Source organism: Nilaparvata lugens, chromosome 3, assembly GCF_014356525.2.
Source record: "Nilaparvata lugens isolate BPH chromosome 3, ASM1435652v1, whole genome shotgun sequence".
NCBI classification, from domain to species: Eukaryota; Metazoa; Arthropoda; class Insecta; order Hemiptera; family Delphacidae; genus Nilaparvata; species Nilaparvata lugens.
In genome coordinates, this window is record NC_052506.1 from 88,784,512 (window position 1) to 88,809,298 (window position 24,787).

The 24,787-nt window shown below is 33.3% G+C and overlaps 1 protein-coding gene across 1 annotated transcript; it reads left to right on the top strand.

The window, feature by feature from the left end:
• LOC111059472 (transmembrane 9 superfamily member 2) lies at positions 1-24,729 on the top strand. Its single transcript, XM_039422945.1, has 15 exons — positions 1-503; positions 1,926-1,993; positions 4,726-4,819; positions 5,502-5,637; positions 8,080-8,138; positions 8,495-8,618; positions 10,975-11,114; positions 12,152-12,328; positions 14,630-14,774; positions 17,316-17,493; positions 18,458-18,617; positions 19,473-19,624; positions 20,880-20,991; positions 22,447-22,618; positions 23,823-24,729. Exons 1-15 carry the CDS (start codon positions 366-368, stop codon positions 23,888-23,890), a joined length of 1,923 nt encoding a protein of 640 aa, XP_039278879.1. The 5' UTR covers positions 1-365; the 3' UTR covers positions 23,891-24,729.
• The last annotated feature ends 58 nt before the right edge of the window (positions 24,730-24,787 follow it).

The following is a 24,787-nucleotide window of genomic DNA, read 5'->3' on the forward strand; positions in this document are numbered from 1 at the left end:
ATATTTATTTATAATCAATAATTAAGACGAATTAAAATATAATAAGAATAGAATTAATATTTTTTATGGAAAAATCAATTGAAATAATGATAACTCATGCCCTTGATTCAACTGCGTCAGTATTGGGTTTTTGAATCAGCTGTTTCTGATTTTTGTTGGTGAGCTCTTTTTGCATTTTGCTTGGAAGTTGGATGAAAAGTGAATAGATTTTGACGTCGCATGCCGATTACCTGGCGATGTAATGGATTAATTATCTTTTATATTGCAATTATTTGATACTTTTAATGTTATAAAATGACCATTCACGTATAATTTTTCATAAATCAATTTATAGAAACAATAAGAATAATTGTTATTTTGTTGAAATGTTTAACTTTTGGAGTGTTCTTGTAGTGCTAGTAGTTTTAGGGTTGTATGAAGATAGACAATGCAATGGGTTTTATCTACCCGGTTTAGCACCTGTCAATTATTGCAAGAAGGGAGAATCATCCCAAACTTGTTCGGTAAGTGTTGAATTTGTTTTGCTAATTTCTTAAAAGGCAGATGGTAATCACTACATAAATAATAGTGGTGCAATACTTTATACGATTTGCACCAAGGTAGTAGCTACTTACATTAGACTACCGTAGTTTAATATAATGAGTCAGATATAATATTTATGCGTTTTTAAGCCTATACTCATCATTTCATAAAAACAGATAGTTTACCTAGGAGACCTCTCTGTTGCTTATCCATTTAAGTAATTAGCCTATCAAAGCATTGACTAGATGTTTTCCAATATAGACTTTAATTTCAACATTACTGCACTATGATTGCTTGTGGAGTTGTACATACGTAATATTTGTAATGAGCTGATGTTCAAAAAATATTAAGCAGCCAGGTCTCTTATTTTCTGTAATGTGAAATGTAAGGCGTGACTTATAAATATGGTGAGGTTAAAATATTATTTATGATAATATAATACGATAATGCCGTACTAACAATCTCTGTTAACGCCAACCAGTTGGGCACCTCGGTGGCCGTAACAATCTCAATAGAAATGTATTTTTTATAGATAATTACTTTTTTAGGTACTTGTATACTTTTAGCATTGTTAGCAAATGAAAAAAAAACTGTTCAAGAAAACTGAATGTTGAACTATGGAATTTATTCAATTTAATTATTGAAACTGTTTAAGGAGAATCTAAGGAATAGGCCTACTAATATAGTAAAGTCATCCCATTTATAGAATTTATTAAGTTTGTAACACAGGTTCGTCAAACACTAATCTATTCTAATAATAAGGCCTAAGTTTAACCATCAAACTACTCCAATATACGGTTGCAAATCGCGATTACAACTAGTTATAATGTGGGTAAATTTATTTTTCCAATTTTACCGCTGTAGGCAAGTTTTAATATTCATTTATTAACAATTTAAAGATTATTATTATTCTGAGATGCAATGATCAAGTTAGCTAATAAATTTGAGTCTACTTAGCCTAAGTCAGTACTCTTTGCAGATTGCCCTTATCTTGATTTTCAGTGGTATCACCATAAAACCGGCCAGGGAATAGTCTGCCACACTTATTGTGTAAGCTAAGATGTGGGTTTTTGCCTAAATATATATATATATATATTTTAAATGCAAATATTCACCAGAAACCCCAATAGGCCTACTTGGCAACAACATAAATATAATGTATTTTTAAAGATTTAATTTGTTCTAATTTATACCGTATTTTGTTCACTTTCTATTATAATTCACGATATTTTTGCCTCTTGTAAGCAAGTATTTGAACTAAGCTAATGGCTTTTGGCTATTCACAGTTGAATTTTTCAATATTTTAGAGTGGGTATTAAATAATATTTTTCTATAGATACCGTACCAAAAGTTTTGCACTTTCTTTACGTTGATAATTCGAGTTATTTTCTTTCTCTTTTCAGTCAAACATTCAACTGTATGTGAATCGTTTGAACACCGAAGAATCTGTCATTCCATATGAATATCATCAGTAAGTACCTAACGTTGATACTCAACTTTATTTGTATATTTTCACCTTGGGTACGTGCGATTAATTTGTAAGTAGACATCCTTTGTTGAAATGTGCATAACTTGAATTCTTATTAAAGTGACGTTGAATTTTCGGATTTGTTTATTTGTAAAAGAAACTGAATCCCTACATAAAAAGGGTATCACAAGTTTTTATTACATAGCTCCAGTTTTTGTACATTATTTTGTAATGTGTTGCACAGACACGATACAGATATCTAATTTTAGAAGCACATAATATGTTAACTTTAACCATTCACCCTTTAATCTTCTCCAGTTCGGCAAAAACGTTATAGCTTATGTTGGATATTCTTAAATTTTTAGAACAGCAAACTTTTTCTTTTAAATCCTATCTTAATTCATTCATTACCATTAAGATCCATTCAGTCATTTATTTTGAAAAAGTTATTCTTTTAAAAAAGTAATCCTGCAGAAACTATTTTCAAATGATCATGCATTATATTTGTAAATCTTCCTCAGAAAATGTACTGGATACTTTCGGAATACGGGATATAATAGATGTGATTGAAATTAAATGAGAACGGTTTTTTCGCCTTCATTGATTCATTGCGTTTTGCAATCTATTCCTATTGAGATGCCGCGATGCTTTGTTGGAAAGATTGAGATGCATTGCATCGAAACAATTTTATACTCCTCAAACAAATTCTGACCCGTTAAAAATTCTTATCTTGCCGATAAAAACCACGTTTGACTATAGATGTTCCTCCAATACTTGTTACTACTAATTGCTATCATTCAAGGTTTTGCACCTATTTATGAAGCACAATTCCAACTTCACTTTGTCGAATATTTCAACTTGTTGCCACTTGTTTTACATCTAACTAAATATCACTAACTTACAGTACTAGATTTTTGTCACTTTGAATTTTCTATTATGATTCTTTTTAACTTATCAAGCAATATTTTTTTTAATTCAATACATGGGTAATTAGTAATTTGAAGACAAGCAATTATTTGCTAAAATCAACTAATCTTTCAGAATAGGAATCAATTATTCAATATTTTAGAATAAGAATTTAGTGCTTGTATTTACAAGTTCATATATTACTGGCTTGGAAAGGTATATACGAGCATATAAAAATAATTCACAATCATTCAATTAACTCTCCAATATATTTGTTGACGCTCAAGTTAAACTTGACTTGTACGTATTACTGTGTTGAAGGTTTGTTTTCAAGTAGGCTAGTGTTTTTACAATTAATAGAATTCCCTCTTCTAGTTATTATCAAGTATGGTAAACTGAAAATGTGTGGAAACTATGATGATTAGTAAGTAGTATAGAAACTGAATGAATTATTAATACTTTTTCTTTCATCCAATCTCATCATCCGGCCTTGTTTTATGGTGCAATTTAGCACCGTATAGTAAATTTTGCATAAGAAAATATCTCATTGTATAGGTCGTTTATGTTCCAAATTTCAAGCCGATTTTTGTTTCTCAAGTCAATTACTGTCGAGTTCTGTCTACTATTAGTGTTTAGTTGGGTTACAACTTTAGTAACAACACTAAATTCAACTTTGAGTATTTTTTAAACGAATGTAAATTAATTATCGTAGCTGTAAACTCCTTTTTGAAACATGCTGTATTAATTTTCCATCTGTTTCCATATTGTTTAATATTTCAATTTAAATTCTGCAATGACTTCAATTTATTTGAAATTGTAGTTTGAAGTTGTAGAACAACTGAATCCTGAGTTTGAAGTTCTTATTTATTCATATGGCTTTTATCGGCAGAGAGATCCTTTTCGATGTTCTGCCTCGCCGTATTACCCAATTTTATATCCTATTAACACTCAAGTTCATAGGTTATATATTGGGTTCTTCATGTTTTCTCACTAAAAATTTTCACTTTCACTTCCTGAGTTTCTATTTTATACAGTTTAAAATTAAGAAAACTTATTTTGAAGTTTGAAGTAGACTACTACAAGCTTGGTCGAATTCCTTAAAGTGTGTTATTGAATGAAACGTCACCAAAAAGTAGAAGTTTCTTCTCTGTGACGTCACACACATTGCTGCAAGTTGTCAATGTACGCTACGTAACGAAGAACCATGTTGACGTGCCAAAAAAGTTTCAATGCTCATTAAAGAAGATCATATTTTTAATACAGCATTAATCAACAACGTGTGATTTGTCATTCAAATGGCTTTTCAGCTAACTCTCTTCAGATTTATTCAAATTTAGCCGATTAAGGCTGTGTTCATTGTTCGAATTTCCAAGCTAAGCAATTTTCACATTTCAGTTTACAATTTTTACTCATCCAGTCAATTATTATTTTTAGATGTACCGTGCTAATGCTGAATGAGTTCATCACAAGTGAATAGTTTTGCTAACATAGTTTTCACAGCTGCCTATCAATTTATCAGCTCCAACCATGTTATAGTTTTCTTGAATGGTATTTTCAAATTGTTGATCACCAATGTAACGCATTCAGTTTTAATACTACTTGTGTCACGTTGATTATCAATCACACCCATCAATATAATTATTAGATTATCTTTCTTTCCCACTATTGTCAATATTAGCTCCTACTTCTATCTTTCTCATATAGACTACACTTTTTTATTGTATAATTATAAATTCATACAGCTTGCAGTAGGCTACTCTACAGTATAAGCTATACCTCTAATTATCAACTACAATTATTCTTGTTATTTCAATGACGTTTTTTTGCAGCTTCGATTTTTGTCAAACCGATGAAAGTAAATCTCCAGCTGAAAACTTGGGACAGGTTGTGTTTGGAGAAAGAATCAGAAATTCTCCTTACAAGGTCAGATACAGTAATTAATCAATGGCTTATTTCATTCAAAACTACTTATTAAATTCTAAAACCTGGAAGCTTCATTACATTTATCAACTTTCTTAAAATGTTGAGTCACAATTTTCAGATAAAATGTTAAATTCTTAGTTATAGATAACCGATTGTCTTATTATTTGTGAGCTTTTTTTTGCATTACGGGATATTAAAATAAGGAAATAAATTCTATGTTTTTTGTTTGTTATGAAGTTTTTCTTTTTCATTTGTATGTTTTTGTGTACTTGCGTTATGGGTTTTCCCATCAGGGAAATTAATTCAAGTAATATTATCTAAATTAGGGAGAGAATTAGCACAAGGTTATTTTTCCAACAACCTTTTTTTCTCCCGATTATTTTAATGATGTGCTCTTTGTAAAACTAAATATCTTTCACCTTTCCCATTTGTATAATTGCCCTCATGCATTTTGTAAATAGAAAATACACAGAATCTTTCTTGATAAAGCAGTTGGAGGCGATTGCCTCATCCAAGAAAACGCCTTGATTGAATTTCATGAATTATTCATTTTTGTTTCTACATAACTGTAATATATTTTTTCATTTTGTGAAAAATATTCATTAAATTCCATCTAATATCTAATTGAATCATGGTCAAACCTATCAATTTGATAATAATTGTTTTTATTTTATATTCCTAGATTGAATTCAAAAAGGATGAAGAGTGTGCAACTATCTGCAAAAAAACATATGTCGGCGGCAATGCTGAGTCGGAAGGGAAATTGAGTTTACTAAAAAAAGGAATGAGCTTGAATTATCAGCATCATTGGATTGTTGGTGAGTTTTTAATGCATCAATGTCAGAGATCTTGACTGTGTGGACCATAGGGTAGGCGGACATGTTGTATCTGTGCCTATCTGCTTAACTTGTATTTTATTTGAAGCTCAACGCACCTACACTCTTCAAGTCAGCAATACTAATGGATTATAAATTGGAAAATTCTTACTTTTCAATGCAAATTGTAATTTTTTTACATTCGTGATCCATTACTACAACTAGTAGTTCTGTGAACAGTAGACCTCGAGCAGTTATAAACCGCAGCCTCCTCTTATACTGTCCATCAGAGTAAATCCTGTCTTTATGTTGTGTGGGTGAGATATCGGTGTGAAAACGGCTAATGGCTGTTGGGGTTGGTATATCAAAAATGGTAACATCAAAAGCTAATTTCCTTCAAGACATACTGGCAAAAGGACAGCCCAAGTTCAAAGCAGAGAAAGTTCGAGCGACAATACTATGTTATTTTAGTTATTAAAATTGCATGCGTTATTGCACGCAATCAATAATTCATTTATTTATTTATTCGCAATGGAGATAACGGGTTCCCCCAAATATGTCTCCTTAACAATAAAAATTATACAGATACAAATGAAAAAAGAAAAATAATGATTAAAATAATACGAACTTATGCAATAATAAATCGTACAAACAACAAAAATACCACCTAATTCAAAAATGAAAAAAAAACAAAGATTTCAAATACTTATGAAAAAAGTAAAAATAAAACAAATTGAGAATTCAAAATTCCAAAACTTATAAAAATTAAAGAATATCTTCAAAATTTTCAAATCATTATTCCTGGACCGAAAATCAAGTGACGAAGCTGTGTGTGATATCATAGCCTTGACTTTTGGACAACATTAATATTTTATCAAAATTTTTGGAGAGAAATAGTACAGGCTCCAAGTACAGTTTTTCCTCCAATGTCATAATTGTATTATGATTATAGTGTTTTATACAATAAATGAATGAGTAAATGAGTAAATATCATAACAAATAATGAACAAAAATTTTATCAATAGAATAAATAGCATTTATAACTGAACGACGTCCCAAACCATATGCACATCCACACTGATACACCAACTATTTATTTGATCAGATCATGCTCACACAAGATTTAATTATCATATAACGCTTTCCGGAATTTAGCGCGAGAAAACCATCTAGGCGCCCAGACAAGCTGTTATAAGTTCTTTGCATCCTATTTGATAGTGCATAAAAATTGCATGAAATTTATAGTCTACACAGCTGCTGATTTTTTATCAAGTTACATTGAGATATTGAATTGCATGCGTCATGGCATGCGATTTATAATCCACTCGACAGCTGATTTATGATGAATAATTCTATAGTCTGATTTTTTCTCCAATATTGGCGTATGCAGGAGGCTCCTTCTTCCTTTTATATTATCCTTGAAATGCATAATTTCCAAAAACCTTGTATATATGTCGACGCGCAATTTAAAAAGAAACATACCTGTTAAATTTCATGAAAATCTATTACCTAGTTTCGCCGTAAATGCGCAACATATAAACATTTAAACATTAAGAGAAATGCCAAACCGTCGACTTGAATCTTAGACCTCACTTTGCTCGGTCAATAATTCCTTCACTTTCCATCTTCATTTGAAATTGTCGGGTGCAGAGATAATTTCAATCGTATTATTCGGCCAGTTTCCGCTAATATTTACTAAAATAATTTTAATCTTGAGGAAGCAATGTCAGGAGAAACAATGAATGTATCTGAAGACAATTCGATGACGTCATTTTACGCTGGTTAAATTCAAATTTATTTTTGTGCTACTGGCCAACTAAAAATGTAATAATTATCTACTTACTGGCCAACTCAATGACTTGTGTCGCTAGGTGATGAGAGTACCTCTGACTTAGAATAAAAAATCAGTCTATTGATATTCGAAAGCGCTCTAGCCAGTCACTTCTATCTAAAGCCGATCTTATATTATGTGAAGTGATGATTAATTATATAAATTCAAGAGTAATGAACTCATGAAGAACCTCATTGAGACTCTATTTTAGTTCCTAATAATAATTACTCTTTAGCTCTATTAAATTCCTTAAATGTCAACACTTTATTAGAGCTCCTAAGAATTTGGGACTTTATAAGCAATATTTTTATAGAATTAATACAACTATTACCAATCTCGTTGAATTATTTGTTTTAACCTCGCTTACTATAATTTTATTCCAAAGTTTATTATTAGAATTGTTCATAGTCTATCCGTCTGCTGTCAGAAAAGAATACATTCATTTAAAAAGATTATTAAATGAGTGATGTAGCAATTGGAGTGCGCATGCAATGTATAAAACTGAAATAATGCATATTTTAAGAGTTGGAAAATTCTCGATTACACTTTGACATCATTCGATGAATTGATGAAGTGTAAATCTTGTTGCCCTAATTGTGTATTGTTACATGTAGGTGAGCATTACTTTACGCAGATTGAAGTCTGCGGTAGAAATAAACTGTTAAAATCCTTGGTTGGTGGCGATGACGCAATTTAGCTGGCTGGCCACTGCGCACACATTTTAAAATCAATTTTGTATTTTTGCTTTCCTATAATATTTTTCATATTTTTCAAGGTTTTATTCCTAGTTGAATTAAATAAATGTATGCATAATGAGCTGTCATGTCTTTTGTTACTTGTTACGTTTTGGCAGGTTTACTGTTACAGTTTGTCACTGTTTTACTGTATCAGTTTTTTAGCTAAAAATTAGTGCAATTTAGCTACAATATTATTAGTGCTTCTTCTGCCAATAGATTATTTTTTGTTGTTCTCGAATATTTTCTATAAAATAGTTTTGATAAATATTGTAAATTGATCGTTGTTTTCTAGAAAATGTACAACAAGCCAAACACCTTCTATATTTTCAACCACGTTGTCTTGACCATTACCTATCACAGTGGAGAGGGCGAGGAGTGGGGAGGTTCATTCCAAGGAAATGGAGGAAGGATTGTGTGTAAGTTGTCTCTTCCTTATTCTATTCTAGAGTTTACAAATTCTTGGTACAGTTCCTGTTATGGTGGTTACTGTTGAGAAACTATTGCCAAAAATACGCCACCTCAAAAAATTAAAAAAAATTATTGAATTGGTTCAAAAACTACATTTTTGAATGTAATCTTTGATAATAAAAACTCATCTGTGAAAATAGCGTTCATTGGCATGTTCTAAAATCGTATTATGTGAATGAGTTTCCACTTGATTCATCTGTGAAATTGGTCGAAAAGCATAAATTTGATTTCTTTATGTACACAGGGTGTCCCACAAAAGGTGTAACAGCCGAAGACCATAGATTCTACATTGAATTTGCAACAAAAAATGTTCAGTAAAATTTTCTTATATCGACCTTAGTTTTCGAGATATTTCAAAAGCTAACTAGAAAGCTATCAGTCAAAATCTAATTCCAAGGACATTGGATGAAATAGGAAGAAATTTCCAATAAGATTCATATAATTTGTTCCTTTCTTTCACGTTTTTGAACTTTTTATGAGCGTTCAAAGTTGAAAAAAGTACATTCGTCGAGTTCAAAGCCAAATATATTATCAAACAGTTTGAAAGCTCATAAAAAGTTCGAAAACGTCAAATAAAAGAACAAATTATTGTAAATTTCTTCCTCTTTCCAAACATATCCTTGGAATTAGATTTTGACTGATAGTTTTCTAGTTATTGACGTTTTACAAAAATATCGAAAAATCGAAATATCTCGAAAACTAATGTCGATATAAGAAAATTTTACTGGACATTTTTTGTTGCAAATTTAATGTAGAATCCATGGTCTTCGGCTTTTACACTTTTCATGGGACACTCTGTATACAGCAAAAGTGATTGTGATAAATTACTCCAATTATGAAGGTAAAATTATTTATAGCAATCTGACGACTGAAGACTATAAGATATAATAAAGTTGGTTTTCCACATATCAGTGTCAGATAACGTGACCGGCACAGTAAAAATATAATACCCATGAGGTATAATTGGACTATTCCCACTCAGCCCGGTCGAGCGAGTTTGAATAGTACCATTATAATTCGTAGTAATAAAATTCTTGCCGTACCACTGTTCACAGATAGGCTATCTACACACAAATCGATTTTTGTTCGAATGATTTTTTGCCGTCCTTATAAATTCTATTAGATTTAACAGATGATGTCAAACAGTTGTAGCTTATCAAGTTCCGTTTAATCTTCTAGAATTCATAAGAATGGCAAAATATCGTACGAACAAAACTCAATGTGTGTGTATCTGGCTATACTGATATGTGGGAATCGAGCTTTATACAGTAGGCCTATCAACAACAGTAATAGTTCACTTTAACTTGCGGTAAGGCAAGTTCTGCTCAGAGAACCTTCTTGAATCACAGAAAATTCGTCCAGGTCAACCACATATTCATTCAACGCTCCACATGAGTGCTATCTTAATTCCAATTCCTCAGGTTCGGCATCTTCTCTGAAACAAATTGGCATGCAATTGAAGTCTGTGAGATATTACTTTTAACATGAAGAGGAGAAACCCATTTCTCCTTCCACAGTTTGTAGCGTAGACACAAACACATCCTGCGCACAATTGGATGCGCCGTGTCATTTTGCTTCACGTTCTTGTGCTGAATACGTCTCTGTAACATACAGAAACCAATATACCTGCTGACCAGTAAACGACTTTGAACATTGCCAGCAATAGCTGGAGGGGAGTGTTGTCTCTCACACAGACACAAAAGAAGAAGAATGCTGCAAGGTAGTGGGAGTGATTAGTGGAGGATAGAGCATCGGACCTCTCTGTCTTCGAGGAAGAGCCGTGTTAAAAGTAATTTCTCACGGACTTTAGTTTTACTAACATTAACAGTTAGACGATTCTGATCGAACCATGTTTTGTAGGTTATCAGTTTTTTATGAGCTTCCAATTAGTACCATTTATCACAACCAGCTCTCATCAAATGGTTGAAGATCTGTGTATAAATTTTATATCAGTTAGCTTTCAATGAAAAAGACTAAGAAATTGTCAAAAAACCACTGATTTATTGATAATTAGAAAGACCGGTTTCGGTTATTACATCATTTTCAATCTCTGATAAACTAAAACTAAATACAAGAGCAGCAGAATTTATACTAGTAGGCGAGTACTGCTATTGGTCGAGGGCATGAACGCCTGCCATTGGCCTAGCTAGACAGTCTCCTCCCACTCAACGGTGTGACAAAATGGCGGCTTAAGCAATAGAATCGCCATGATAATAAAATTTATCAGTTAGCTTTCATGATTCCTTTATTTCCTGTAAATTTTCTCTTGAAATTAGCTAATCTGTTAATGTTGTGTTGGAACAGCTGTGAAAGTGGTGCCACACAGTGTCGATCACAGCAAGGGCGAGGGCTGCAAGTCCTTACATCCCATGGAGATCCCAGCTAGGAAGCTCAAAAATGACGAAAAGTTGGATATCACTTACACGTATCAAGTCATTTTCACCGTAAGTATATTTTTAAATTATCCTATGCAATAATTTTTGCCTTGATATTTTTTATGGATAACGTACAGTACGCGTCCCGTAGCTTTGCCTCCGTGGCATATACGGAAGGTATGGTTCGCGGTTTAGTTAAGGCTTTAGATAGTTACAACTTTGTAAAACATCAGCTTCAGAGACCCTACATAGAGGAAGCTTCCTTGAAAGATGCTCGCTAGACACAGAGATTCTTTATGAATGAGAGATTTGCAACGTATCACCAACAATAGAAAGAGCATGTTTTGAACGAATGTTAGCTGATAGGTTGTGTATTTTTTCGGATGCAAACACGTTGCTTTTGAGAAGATACAAATGAGCATCTGTTGCTTATGGAAAGACACATTTCAAGAATGCTCGATGTTTTTGAACGGGTAGTATTATAATAGTGCAGTGACCCTCCGCCGACAGGCAAAGCTACAGGACCCGGACTGTAAATTATTGTTATACTGTCACAAGGTCGTGAAAATGTATACCGGTACGACACGGAGTGGTACGACAGCTTTGAGTTGAAATTTCTTGAGTGAAAAGATTTCCAATTTTGGAAATCGATGTGTTTTTCAGGAGTGGTAAGGATCATAAGCTTCAATAATTTATGCTAATGAGACCTAATTTTGGGAGAGAAATAGTACAAGGTATCCTTAGTTTTTCTCCCCCGGTCTGTACTTTTTTTGTAAAAAGAATAGATAAATGAATAATATGAAATGAAATGAAATTCTTGAAGATTAAAAGATTAATTTGACTTTTCATTAATTATGTTGAGATGTATATTAATATTTTTTTATTTTTCCAAGGTTTTCATCCAATATTGAACAATTTTATTGGTAAATAACTAAACCGTGTTTCAAAATTAGTTATTAATTATATGTTTGTGTTTTTCTATGGTTCTCGTGTGTACATTAATTTTGAACTGGTTTAAAGGTAGAATTAAAGTCTTATCGAAATTAATATTTATAAATCTATGAACCTCAGTTCCCAGGTTATGATTTTTGTTGTTTGTTTTTCAGAAAAATAACACCGTTAAATGGTCATCGAGATGGGATTACATCCTGGAGTCCATGCCTCATACCAACATCCACTGGTTCAGTATTCTGAACTCTCTGATGATTGTTTTGTTCTTGTCAGGAATGGTTGCAATGATCATACTTCGCACCTTGCACAAAGATATTGCTAGGTATAACCAGGTAAGAACGCTCAACTGGTCATATGCTTTCTATGGATGTGAAAATTAACTGCTAAAAATATTCTTAATCATAACTTGACTCATTTGAGATGAGCTCAAGTGGTCTTCCTCAAATATATTCGATGAAAAAGTGCAGTCAAATTTAATAAAATCATTTTTATTTGGTATAAAAATATTTTTACCTATATAATAATATTTATCCTATAATATTTATCCATATGTAAGGAAAGTAGGTATTGCTTTCCGAAAAAAATTAAGGTACCCCAATTTCTAAATTTCTATACATTTCAAGGTCCCCTGAGTCCAAAAAAGTGGTTTTTGGGTATTGGTCTGTATGTGTGTGTGTATGAGTGTATGTATGTCTGTGTACATCATATCCCAATTCATCTCCTCAATTAATGTAATAACTTGAAATTTGGAACTTAAGGTCCTTACACTATAAGGATCCGACACGAACAATTTCGATCAAATGCAATTCAAGATGGCTGCTAAAATGGCGAAATGTTGTCAAAAACAGGATTTTTCGCGATTTTCTCGAAAATGGCTCCAACGATTTTGATCAAATCCATACCTAAAATAGTCATTAATAAGCTATATCAACTGCCACAAGTCCCATATCTGTAAAAATTTCAGGAGCTCCGCCCATCTATGCAAAGTTTGATTTTAGATTTTCAATTATCAGGTCTGATATATAATTTAAACGAAAAATTTCGAGTGGAAAAGATTGAGCTTTAAAATCTCTTCAATTAATGTGTAGTAACATTTTCACCTAAAATTGTAAATAAGCTTGAAATTTGAGAAAATGTGATTATTCAATTGCAAACTGGTGGCAACTGTTGATTCTATTAAATCATTCACTTTTAAGAGATAGCAGATCTCGTGTGTATCCAGAGTTATTGTCCTGTCACTAGCTGGCTCAGATCTTTGAATAGTAAACTAGGATGCGCTGGAACACTAGCGTTAGGTGATCAATTTTCATAATGGCAAGGAAAGCTGTGTGAGTGCGCCACACCAGATTTTTTTAAATTTATATTTATTGGTTTTCAATCAAGTATTTATTTCATGTTATTGGATAATAATTGTATTCTGTACATGAAATCTCTTTAAATTCAAAGCTTTATAGACTAGTCACTAAAGTAGATTTCAGTGAAGTAAGGGGCATATCTACACATATTTTTGAAAATTTTTATTTATTGATTCTCCAATCAACTAGTTATATTATCATCTTCTTATTTTTTCGGCATTACAGCTCAGCGTGAGCTTTAGCCTCTTCAACTATCTGCCTCCATACCAAACGGTCACCTGCCTTCTGTTTCTAACCTCTGGCCTTCATCAATCTCATATCCGCCTCCACTTCATCCAGTCAACGATTCCTTGGCATGTCTTTTTACCTTCTACCCTCCAATGTCCCTTACCATTTTTTTGCATTCTCTGTTCAGCCATTCTTTCTAGGTGCCTAATCCATTGTAGCCTCTGAGATTTTATATGGTGTACAATGTCTCTGCCCTCGAGAATATAATTTATTTTGCGGAGTTATACCATCTTATTGGATAATAATCTCTTTTTGTACATAGAATCTCTTTAAATTCAAAGGTTCATATAGTCTAGTCACTAGAGTACAGATCAGTGAGTCAAGGCGCATATATACTCTTATGAAAGTCTCTTGAATGCACGTAACTAAAGTTGATTCCTTTCATTATAATACTATGATTATCTACAAGTATAATAATTATATGGGGGGCTATAACAATGAGTGTGCAATAATTTTATCAATGTAAGTCTTTGTTGACAAGCCATATAAATACATGAATTTGAATGAGTAAGGGTTTCTGAAATGGAATGGAAACTGGGCTATAAACAAAAGACGATAATGAAAATTCAAATATGGATGCTCACAAATATAGTCTTGAGAATTATATTGTGTGTCAAATTAACAACCACTCATTAGGCTATCAATATGAATCTCAAATGAAACGTGAATTATATGTTTAAAAATGAATTTTTGTTTGCTCTCCCTTGGTTAAAAATTTGAGTGGATAGTGAATAGATGCCCACTGGGTGAATGGTTCTTGCGATACTAATTGGCTGAGACATTTGAGTATAACTTGAACGGATAAATGACCTAACGGAAATTGTGATTAACGTTGTTAATTAAGATAACCATATTAGATAAACATAAAATTATCAGGCCAAATGTAAAAGGGATTTGAATTCTTCATTTAATTCTTTTACACCCTAAATAAACAAGAAATTATCAAGCCAAATTTCAAAGTAATTTGATTTATATTTTTTTACTGCGCAGATTGACTCAGGAGAAGACGTGCAAGAGGAATTCGGCTGGAAGCTGGTTCACGGTGATGTCTTCAGACCTCCAAGAAAAGGCATGCTTCTGTCAGTGCTGCTTGGCTCTGGGGTGCAGGTCTTCTTCATGACTCTTGTCACTTTAGGTACAGTAATTACAAACACTAAACAAATAATATTATATTTTCATTAAAATTGGAATACATTGGAGTGTCAATAAACTTTCAGACTATAGTCCGTACAAATTTACTTCTGACTTGGAGGAATATGCAGCGCAGGAATAAGTGGAGGGAGATCAACCAATTACTGTGATTAATAGAGTCATTGATAGAAGCGCAGTTGCCAATTTGTCAGTCGTCTGACCGCTTTCAGACAGGAAACTTCGCATGTGTAGCATGAGCACATGAACAGTCACTAGAAGTTGGAGATCGCTGGCCGCTTCAAAACGGCAACATCGCACCTCTGTATCCCTCCCGCTGTATGCTTTCTCTGCTGCGCATGTCCATCCCAAGTAAGAAGTAATTCTGCACAGAATATAGATTGAAACGTATTATTGGGGAAATTAATAGGTAACGTCACAATAATTTGTACATTTATTTATGAATCAAATCCTGAGCAACAGGGAAATTCCTTTGAATGAGGAAATAATCTGAGAAAAGAATGTTGCAACCCTTTCAAATCCCTGTAAACGGCGAGGTACTGCACTTGTAGCTGATACAGACTGTCTCAACTCAATCTATTCATACATTGCTCACCACCACTATTGAAGCTTGATAACGCCATTACAATGGATTACTCGGGACAGGCGTTTGAATGTTGCGTCAATGTTGTTCCCGGTTAGTGCGTCCCTGCATCAATGTTTTTATTTAACCCAACTTAGTAGTATTAAATTCTTCAAAATAAGTACCACGCGGATACTTTTATTACTGTTGTTAGAGGATATAGAGGAGAACAGACGCCAGTAGTTGGAATGAAAAATGAATTAATTGAATACAGATGTAAATGCTGAGATATTGCAATTATTCAAATGCTAATGAATTAATTATTATTATTATTAAATGTAAATCCAGATTAAATGCTGCAATTCACCCCGAAGACTTCGAACCCAGTTCTAATGCAATAGAGAGGATGAGGAGTTGAGAGAGGACAGCATGCTGGCGGTGGGCTCTACTAAGTTTCTTGGTGTGATGGTCGATAAGAACTTGAGCTGGAAACAGCATTGCGACTACTTATCTAAGAAATTACCCTTAGCACTTTATAATGATACGACGAATAAGAAATACTACGGATGAAAAAACGGCTCTAACTGCTTACTATTCGCTGTTTACTTCGCACCTGCGATATGGGATTGTTGCCTGGGGAGCTGCACCCCAAACTGTCTTGACCAAATACTTAGAATACAAAAAAGGCAATAAGAACAATTTTTCAAACGAATGTAATTGAGCACTGCAGGCCTCTGTTTCTGGAAAACAAAATTTTTACAGTAATATCTATATACATCTTGGAAACTATAATACTAGCAAAAAACTCAAATCCACCTTTAAGAGGCAATCAACATAGCTGCAACACAAGAAATGAGACCAATATGAATATCACTCGGCACCGACTGGATAAATTTCGAAGATCTCCAATTTGCACAGGATCACGATTCTTCAACCTTCTCCCGCTACATCTCAAAACTATTGAGAGCAAAAAATTATATGTCTCAGAATTAAAAAAATACTTGATTGTAAGGCCATATTATGCAGTTTCTGAATACACAGAGGAACATACTTTCCAGCACTTGCGAAAATAAACTATTAAGATTTGACAGTTAGATTATTTATATTAAAAATAAATAAATATTTTTTTTTATTTATATCAAATTTTGATATTGAGATTAATAATAAAACTTGACAATTCCCCGGTCAATTGACTGTGGCGAAGAACTGAAACTGAACTGAACTGAACCTAATTGCCGGTCAGGAATGCTTACCCTTACACCAAACTGACAATCTCTGGATAGCAGCGCTCATTTTATACGAAGCCATCTGTAGATGGCTGGCCGCTCTGGCTTTTAAGCATTCCTGACCGGCAATTAGGAGGTACTGGGTTCGATTCCCGGGCTGACAAATAATTTTTGAATAGTAGCGCTCATCGAATTTCCATCTAGCTGTTTACGCTGTTGTCAGTATTTGCAATAGCAGAAGACTTCGGGGTGAATTGCAGCATTTAATTTGGATTTTCGTTTAATAATGATAATTGAATGGCTGAGTCAATAGAAAAAGAAAACTATTGTCATGAAATTATTTCCAGAAAAGTGAGAAGGAGGGTAAATGTTTTAGATCTTTCAAATACAGGTCTCCTGGTGTTAGATAACTATTTTAAAATATATTTAAAATCGGATTATTGTTTGAAGTTTCTGAAAGGAGGACTCAATTTATAACTTACATAATCCATTTTAATTACTCCTCTGAGTATTCTTATTTGTTTTATTAGTAGTACACCCCACTCGGGCTTATGCAGGGTTGTCCACTTTTATTTCACATTTTTATATTTTTCTTTGTTATTTTGTTTTATGTTTGTTAAATAAATGAATTGATTGATTGAAAAAATTACTTCATCATATTTTTCACTCTAACTGAAATCTGTGTGACATTCCATAATGTGAGTGTATTAAATTTTGATGGCTTTTCTTCTGCACACAGCTTTCGCATGTCTTGGATTCCTATCCCCAGCCAACCGAGGCGCACTGATGACTTGTGCCATGGTTCTGTATGTGTGCCTAGGCACACCAGCTGGCTACGTTTCTGCTCGCATTTACAAGAGTTTCAATGGAGAAAAATGGAAGTCGAATGTTCTTCTCACATCGATGCTTAGCCCTGGGTGAGTTCCTTTGTTTGCATAATTGTTTGCATAATCAATAATTGGCATCTTGTCATGATTTTCCTACTTTCAATTAGATTAAAATATTAACAACAAAATTATATGGTAACTTTGTATTTTCCCGAACATCTTTAGGTACACACAGAATTCAGTCTTTCATAGCATAAAATTGTAAGGGTCTCTTCACACTTAGCTACGCTACGCTGGAATATGTCCTATCTCCCAATGTTAAATCCAAGCTACAAATGTGAGAACGGGACAGATTCGTAGCTTGGATTTAAAATTCTAAGATAGGACGTACTTCAGCGTAGCTTAGCTAAGTGTAATGTCCTATCTCCCAATGTTAAATTCATGCTACAAATGTGAGAACGGGACAGGTTCGTAGCTTGGATTTAACATTGGAAGATAGGACGTATTACAGCGTAAGAGGTCTTAACACCCCCAAAACGTGAAATTACTCGTAGAATTCAGTCTTGTAAAGCATACAATTATATCTACTCCGTGAAACAAAAACAAATACAGGCTGCTCAATCCTACTGTCTAATTTATATTTTTAGTGGTCATTTCGTTTGGAGTTTGTATTCTCTTGCTATCTATCTTCATGAATTTTCAAACTTAAATGAAATTTTAACCTCATCTTGGACTGTGTCATCGCCTACAAATTTGGAAGAAAAATATCACAAGGACTACCTTATTATTTTATTTACCAATGTTATTACATTAGTGTTATTGTATAATAAAAAATGAAATAAAATACATGTTAGAAAGAAAGAATCAACATTTATTGAAATTTTCGTGTGGAATAAAGAATGAAATGTTCGATCAATAAATAATGATGTTTTATTTATTTGGTGGTATAGTATTCTCGAAATTAGTATTTGTTAGTCTATATTTGCATTGCTTCCTGTCTTAGTATTTTTTCTTTGTGGAAATAAATTTGAATTTGATTGTATTATTTTTGCAGGATTGTGTTCTGTCTGTTCTTTGTGATGAACCTGATTCTGTGGCAGAAAGACAGTTCGGGAGCGGTTCCGTTTACAACTCTTATTGCTCTGTTGTCGATGTGGTTCTGTGTATCTGTTCCTCTCACATTCATTGGCTCCTATTTCGGCTTCAGAAAGAGGGTGAGTTACTTCACAAGTTACTTGTATGTATCCTTAAAATCGTTTTCCCTTTCTATTGATTTGAAAACATATTCTCAAATAAAATATCCGTGTAGATTACTCATTCTATAAATTCATATAAACGTTTAGTAAATGGATATCCCTCATATTAATCGTATAGAAGCTGAAAAACTAGTAGTTCTGTGTACAGTAGACCTCACCCAGTTTTCCCATTCACAAGTATCTGGTGTCACCTGTTCACTGGCTTCTGACAACCGTATAATGCATGCAATGAATAATCCACTTGTCAGATGATTGATTATGAATAATTCTATAGTATGATTAATCCTGTCTTCAGAGTAGATGATTTATAATTATATACAGTGATATCGGAGTATGGAGGAAATTCCTTTTCCTTTCATATTATCCTTAAAATGCAAAATTTCAAAAAAAACCTTGTGTATTCATTGACGCGAAGTTAAAAAAGGAATATTCCTGCCAAATCTCTGATAGAATTCTATCAACGCGTTTGGCCGTAAATGCATTACATACATACAAACAGACGATAAAACATAGACCTCCTTGCGTTCGGTCAATTATACTGCTTTAAAGATATTTACACGTTTGGAACTTTAACTGGAAACTGCTGTTCACATATTGCTCAATTTATAAAAGTGAATAATGTTTTTATCTTCAACTCTTCGTATTACTAATACTGTATATCATACTAATATTATAATTTATTAAAAAAATGTATTTTGTACAATTATCATTAGTAGTAGCTTTGGTGTTCAATAAGATTTAGTACAAAACTCATCACTTGATTATTACAAAGTTGGAAAGATTGATTTAGTTTATTTTTCACATTATTTGTAGGCTTTGGAACATCCAGTCAGAACCAACCAAATTCCCAGGCAGATTCCCGAACAAAGTATGTACACCCAGCCCATTCCAGGAATAATTATGGGAGGAGTTTTGCCCTTCGGCTGCATATTCATTCAACTCTTCTTCATATTGAACTCGATCTGGTGAGTGCTTTATAATATTTTTGATGATCAATTCACATTATCCAGAAAAATTATTCAGTCAAATTGGGCAGGTACATTGTTGTTTCAAATTGAATAATTCAGACCGCAGCAGATTCAAAACACTGACTTAGAGGAAAATATAAAATTCAACTATTTAAAATTGAAACTATTCAATTTTAAAATAAAATTTTCAGTCTATAAGGCCGGCCACTAACGATACTGCAAGTAGTAAGTTCAGACAAGTTGTGTCATCGGCGAAAGGCTTCGAACAAAAATGTTTGAGGTTAGGTTTTGTGTCTTCGATTTTTTGTTGTTCATTTTTTCTTTGCTGCTCTATTTGTTGTTGAATTATTTCTGTAATATTATAATTTGTAATTTCCCTATGCTTTATCCTATACTATTAAACGAGCAACTTCAGTTTATATGTTTGGATGTTTATATGTTTGTATTTCACCGGATCTCGAAAACGGCTCTAACGATTCTCAAGAAATTCAGAATATAGTAGGTTTATAATATAAAGATTCGATTGCACTCGGTCTCATCCCTGGTAAAACTCGCTGAATGAGATTAAAAGGATAATTATTATTCATCCTTGGAAAAACAGCTGATAATAATTATTTCGTCGTCTGTTGGTGGGACTGTGTCAAAATTATGACTCAGCTGTTGAACTTTTGTAATCATTCAATCAGGTACTTGGTGCCGGTTGCAAAAAAGCCGGGTTATTTTCAATCCTGATTAATTCCAGTAGATCCATCTTTTTGAAATGGTCTTCTCTGATTTGGTTCACGTGAAGTTAATCAGGATTAAAATTTAACCGGCTTTTGTGCAACTGGGCCTTTGTGAGGGAAATTTTTGCATTCCTCTGGGAATTAATATCAATTTACTGAGTTTAGATAGAACATTTCTGTATGAATGTTATTATAATTTCTTCTTTCGTAATAAATTTTTTATGCTTTTGTACTCCAGAGCGAAGCTCGGTCCTCGATGTTTTATTGTTAATGGTTGTTTATTTTATGTTAGAATCTGCTTTCAAACACCTGTTTCTCGTATGAAGCTTTTCGCTGGTGACACAACATGTCTGTTCAGACATATTCGACAGACTTGTAGTATCGTTAGTGGCCGGCCTTAGTATTGTTACTAGCTGAGTCAACAAAAAAATAATACAATTTATAGTTCATAATCTATTTCGAGCTGGATTATAGTCTGAATAGTCTATTTTCTTCATATCTTATTGTAAAATTCACCTTTGTTTCAGGTCCAACCAAATGTATTATATGTTCGGGTTCTTATTCCTGGTTTTTGTAATATTGGTTATTACATGCTCTGAGACGACAATCCTTCTTTGCTACTTCCATCTTTGTGCCGAGGTGAGATTCCGCATTATTATCATTGGAAAGTGAAGATTGTACTGAGTAGTAGCTATTCACGACTGTATTATTATGTAAATAGTGTTTTACATGCAGATTATTTCAAGAATGATAAAGGACCATTCTATGATATTTAAAGATGGCTGCTGCGAGAAAAAACTAGTACCACTGTAAATACAAACAGTTTAAGGGCCGGTTTCCGAGCTCGGGATTTGGCTAAGTTCTAGACTTTGAACAGCTGGAATAAGAAAATTGGTTTTTCGAAACGGGGCGTAGTCGTAGTCATTGTTAAAGTCACGTTTGAACTGAAAAATTGAACACAAAATAAAATAAAGAGAAAATAGTGTAAAGTTTCAGCTATTTTGAATTATTTAGAAATGTTTAATTTCGTCAAGGAAAAACATTTCCAATTAGCCTATAGAAATGAGAAAATAAAAACTGCGACTACGCCCCGTTTTGGAAAGCTAATTTTTTGACTCTAGCTGTTTAAAGTCTAGAACTTAGCTAAATCCCGATCTCGGGAACCGGCCCCAAACGTTCTTTGTGTCTTAATTTTTGGTAAAACATATTTCGTCAAAATGAAATTTATTAGTAGACACGTTAAATTGTCGGTCCCGACAGGAGGATGACATTCGTAAGGCCCATTAACGGCTCAAATGATACATTCAGGCGAGGTGGAACTCACCCACCAATAAAAGCCATACGAATATCATTATTATTGTAGGCATTTCCCTAAAAAAATTAAAATAATCAAAGCTTGAGTATATATTATTTTCATTATACAAATTCAAGATACAATATATTTTATTTTCATTAACCAAAGAGATCGCCCCTCTACTATAGTAAGGTCCACGTTATAATGACAATATTTGATCAACTTTGGTTTTGCTATCCTTGTCTATCATCCGACAAAGCCGGTGGTACTATCCTTTTCCAGGTCCACAACAATGCCAAGTATGTTTTTGACAGTGTAGAAATATAATTAATTAATGCAGAGAATCGGCATCGCTATTCTTTTATCTTTATCCACTGCCATTATAACGTGGACCGCACTATAGATTGAGAATCTGTTTATCAATATTCGTTCAAACATATCTTGAACGGGTGTCATTCGTAGTGCGATATCTTTAATGTGCGAGTATTTTAACCTTTCTTTATTTGTCTTTATTTTCTTAAATTCTCAAAACTTTTCATATGATATTAACATATTGCCAAAGCCAAAATCTAACTTCCCCAACCTTTCCTTTTACAACCCAATTGAACAGAACCTTTTAGGTTATGTTCATACACTAGACAAATTGAAATGTCGCAGTATTGAGGCACTCCCTCTTGAACCATGAATATTATACTAATTATGATGAGGAATTGTTTATAAAAGCTGTTTTTACTGTTATTGATTATATATTTTTTATGTTTACTTGTTGTTTAACTAAATACCTTGTTTGAACGTTGCAGGACTATCATTGGTGGTGGAGAAGTTTCCTGACGAGTGGCTTCACTGCTGTTTACCTTTTCATCTACTGCGTCCATTACTTTGTGACCAAGCTGAATATTGAAGATCTCGCATCAACATTTCTCTATTTTGGATACACACTCATCATGGTCTTCTTATTTTTCCTGCTTACAGGTACAGTTCATTTTTTGACAATAAATGTCATGGTTTTGAAAATAAATTCAACTTTTTTGATGAGCAATCTGGTCGTTAGTGTTTCAACAAAATTTTGGTCATCTAAGGCTCTATTATGACTGCAACGGTGGCCACTTGTGCCAACTCCTCTGAATATGATTCATGAATTGGAAAATCGCTTCACGGTGGTTCCGGAACCCATTTAAAACTGTAGGTCCATTCATCTCTCATCATCATCCGCCTCATTACCCACACACTAGCCTAGAGCTCATGTGGGAATCACCCCCAGAAAAAAAATGTTTCAATTTTTTTTTAAATATTATAACGTAAAATGTAAGTTCTTTGAACAATAATCTAATTATGAAGGTCTACACATAAGAGTTGTCGACTTTTTAAAAATTACAAATTACATCTCACAAGACATACGATTCCTTGTTTATATCATTCCAAAGCTCATAGCACACAGGAGACGCACCGCGCCGCGCAAATAAAAATATAATATAGTTGAATACTTAGCATCTAAGTAAGTTAGAATACGCACACCGCGACCGCGCCGCGCAGCCATGGACGCCGTTGAATTATTCCGCTGCTGGAACTCTCGGGAGAATACGGAGTGGAATTTTTTGTCTGTGGAGCGCCGCCACCTTTCGGGTGCATGTAGAATGGAGGCAGTAGTGGCACAAAATAGGTACAGAATGGAAACTGTCAATAAAACGCCTATCTAACCAATGCAAATACGCCTATCTAACCATGGCGCAAATACTAGACACATCACGTGACCTTAGGAAGTTCCAATCCTGGTCTTCTAATTGGCTTGTGGCAGTGAACGAGATCAATCGATCCGGATCATTAAAGTGATCCGAACCTACCATCAATACTATTACAATGCGGCGCTTCCTAACAAGATGGCGGATTTTTGCGCCACGGTTCCAGCCAAGTTTCCATACTGTATGTATACTGTGGTAGTGGGATGAAGTCATGTCCGGTACGCGGCGGCGCGGCGTGTCTCCTGTGTGATATGAGCTTAACAACACAATCGAATGTTTATCAACAATTTAAATGCTGTTTATTCATTTATCAATACTAATGTAAATCATATAGCTATTATTTTATATTCGGAACAATTATTTTCGTGATTAGAGATTGTATGTAGAATCTCAGCTCTAAAACTTGTAAATAATTTTGAGGTTTCATTATTTTTCAGGGTCGATTGGATTTTTCGCCTGTTTCTGGTTTGTTAGGAAGATCTACAGTGTTGTCAAAGTCGACTAAGTCCTCTATTCTAGTGATTTCTTGAGAGATAATCTGTGCCTGTTGGGGTGGAACGAATGTATCTGTGGAAGACTGTTGGCTTTGTGCCAAAACTAGAGATTATGTCCTACACTGGGAATAATTAATACTGCAATCGACATCTTGTTAAGAATACTAAAATATGAAGCGAGATACTCTTTTTCCATTTAAAAGAACCATTTACTTCTTCAATAATGGCAATGTGCGCACTAAACTTAGTCTGTTTCAAAGTGATTATGTTCTATTTGAGTGTTTGAGTTAGTGGAGAAATCTTAATGATAACTTAACGATGATATAAATTTACATGTGAATTTCAATACTGATCTTAAATCGTGTAACCACTTTGAAAATATTAGGATTAATTTCACTTACCTTACTGTTGAATTGTAAAATATGGTATACTTATTACGTGTAGATTTTGATTTTTGATAAAGTTTAATCAATAGAATTTCTTACATATAAGCAATATCATATTTTTATTATTGTCAGTCAATTTAAAAATGTAATAAATTATTCTTGTCCTACACCTGTTTGATGTAGGGTGAAGAAATGGAAATGTTGAAATAATTATGTTTCATGACTTTAATTATTCTTTAGTATTATATTCTCTAGCTTTTAATCAAACTAATGTTCTATTCCATTTTGAAAATGAATTAGAATTCATTCATACCTGTATAACAGTGAACTGTCCTGTAATTTTTTTCAGACTAAGAGTTGAAAATATAATAATAAATTATTGTATTATAATTAGCTTGTGTAAAGTAAATAAAGCTTATTTTATAAATACATTAAAATTGATTAAATTGTTTTAAGGATCTGTGTCCTGTCTTCTGATGTTTACTTTCCAATCACATGCTGTAAAATTATTAGTTTCTCTTT

Excerpts from the sequence above, each read along its gene's own strand:
- LOC111059472 (XM_039422945.1), top strand. The coding sequence starts at position 366 with ATGTTTAACTTTTGGAGTGTTCTTGTAGTGCTAGTAGTTTTAGGGTTG. Across the intron at positions 4,820-5,501 it reads TCAGAAATTCTCCTTACAAG|ATTGAATTCAAAAAGGATGA; the intron begins GTCAGATACAGT and ends TTATATTCCTAG. Across the intron at positions 20,992-22,446 it reads ACTTCCATCTTTGTGCCGAG|GACTATCATTGGTGGTGGAG; the intron begins GTGAGATTCCGC and ends TGAACGTTGCAG.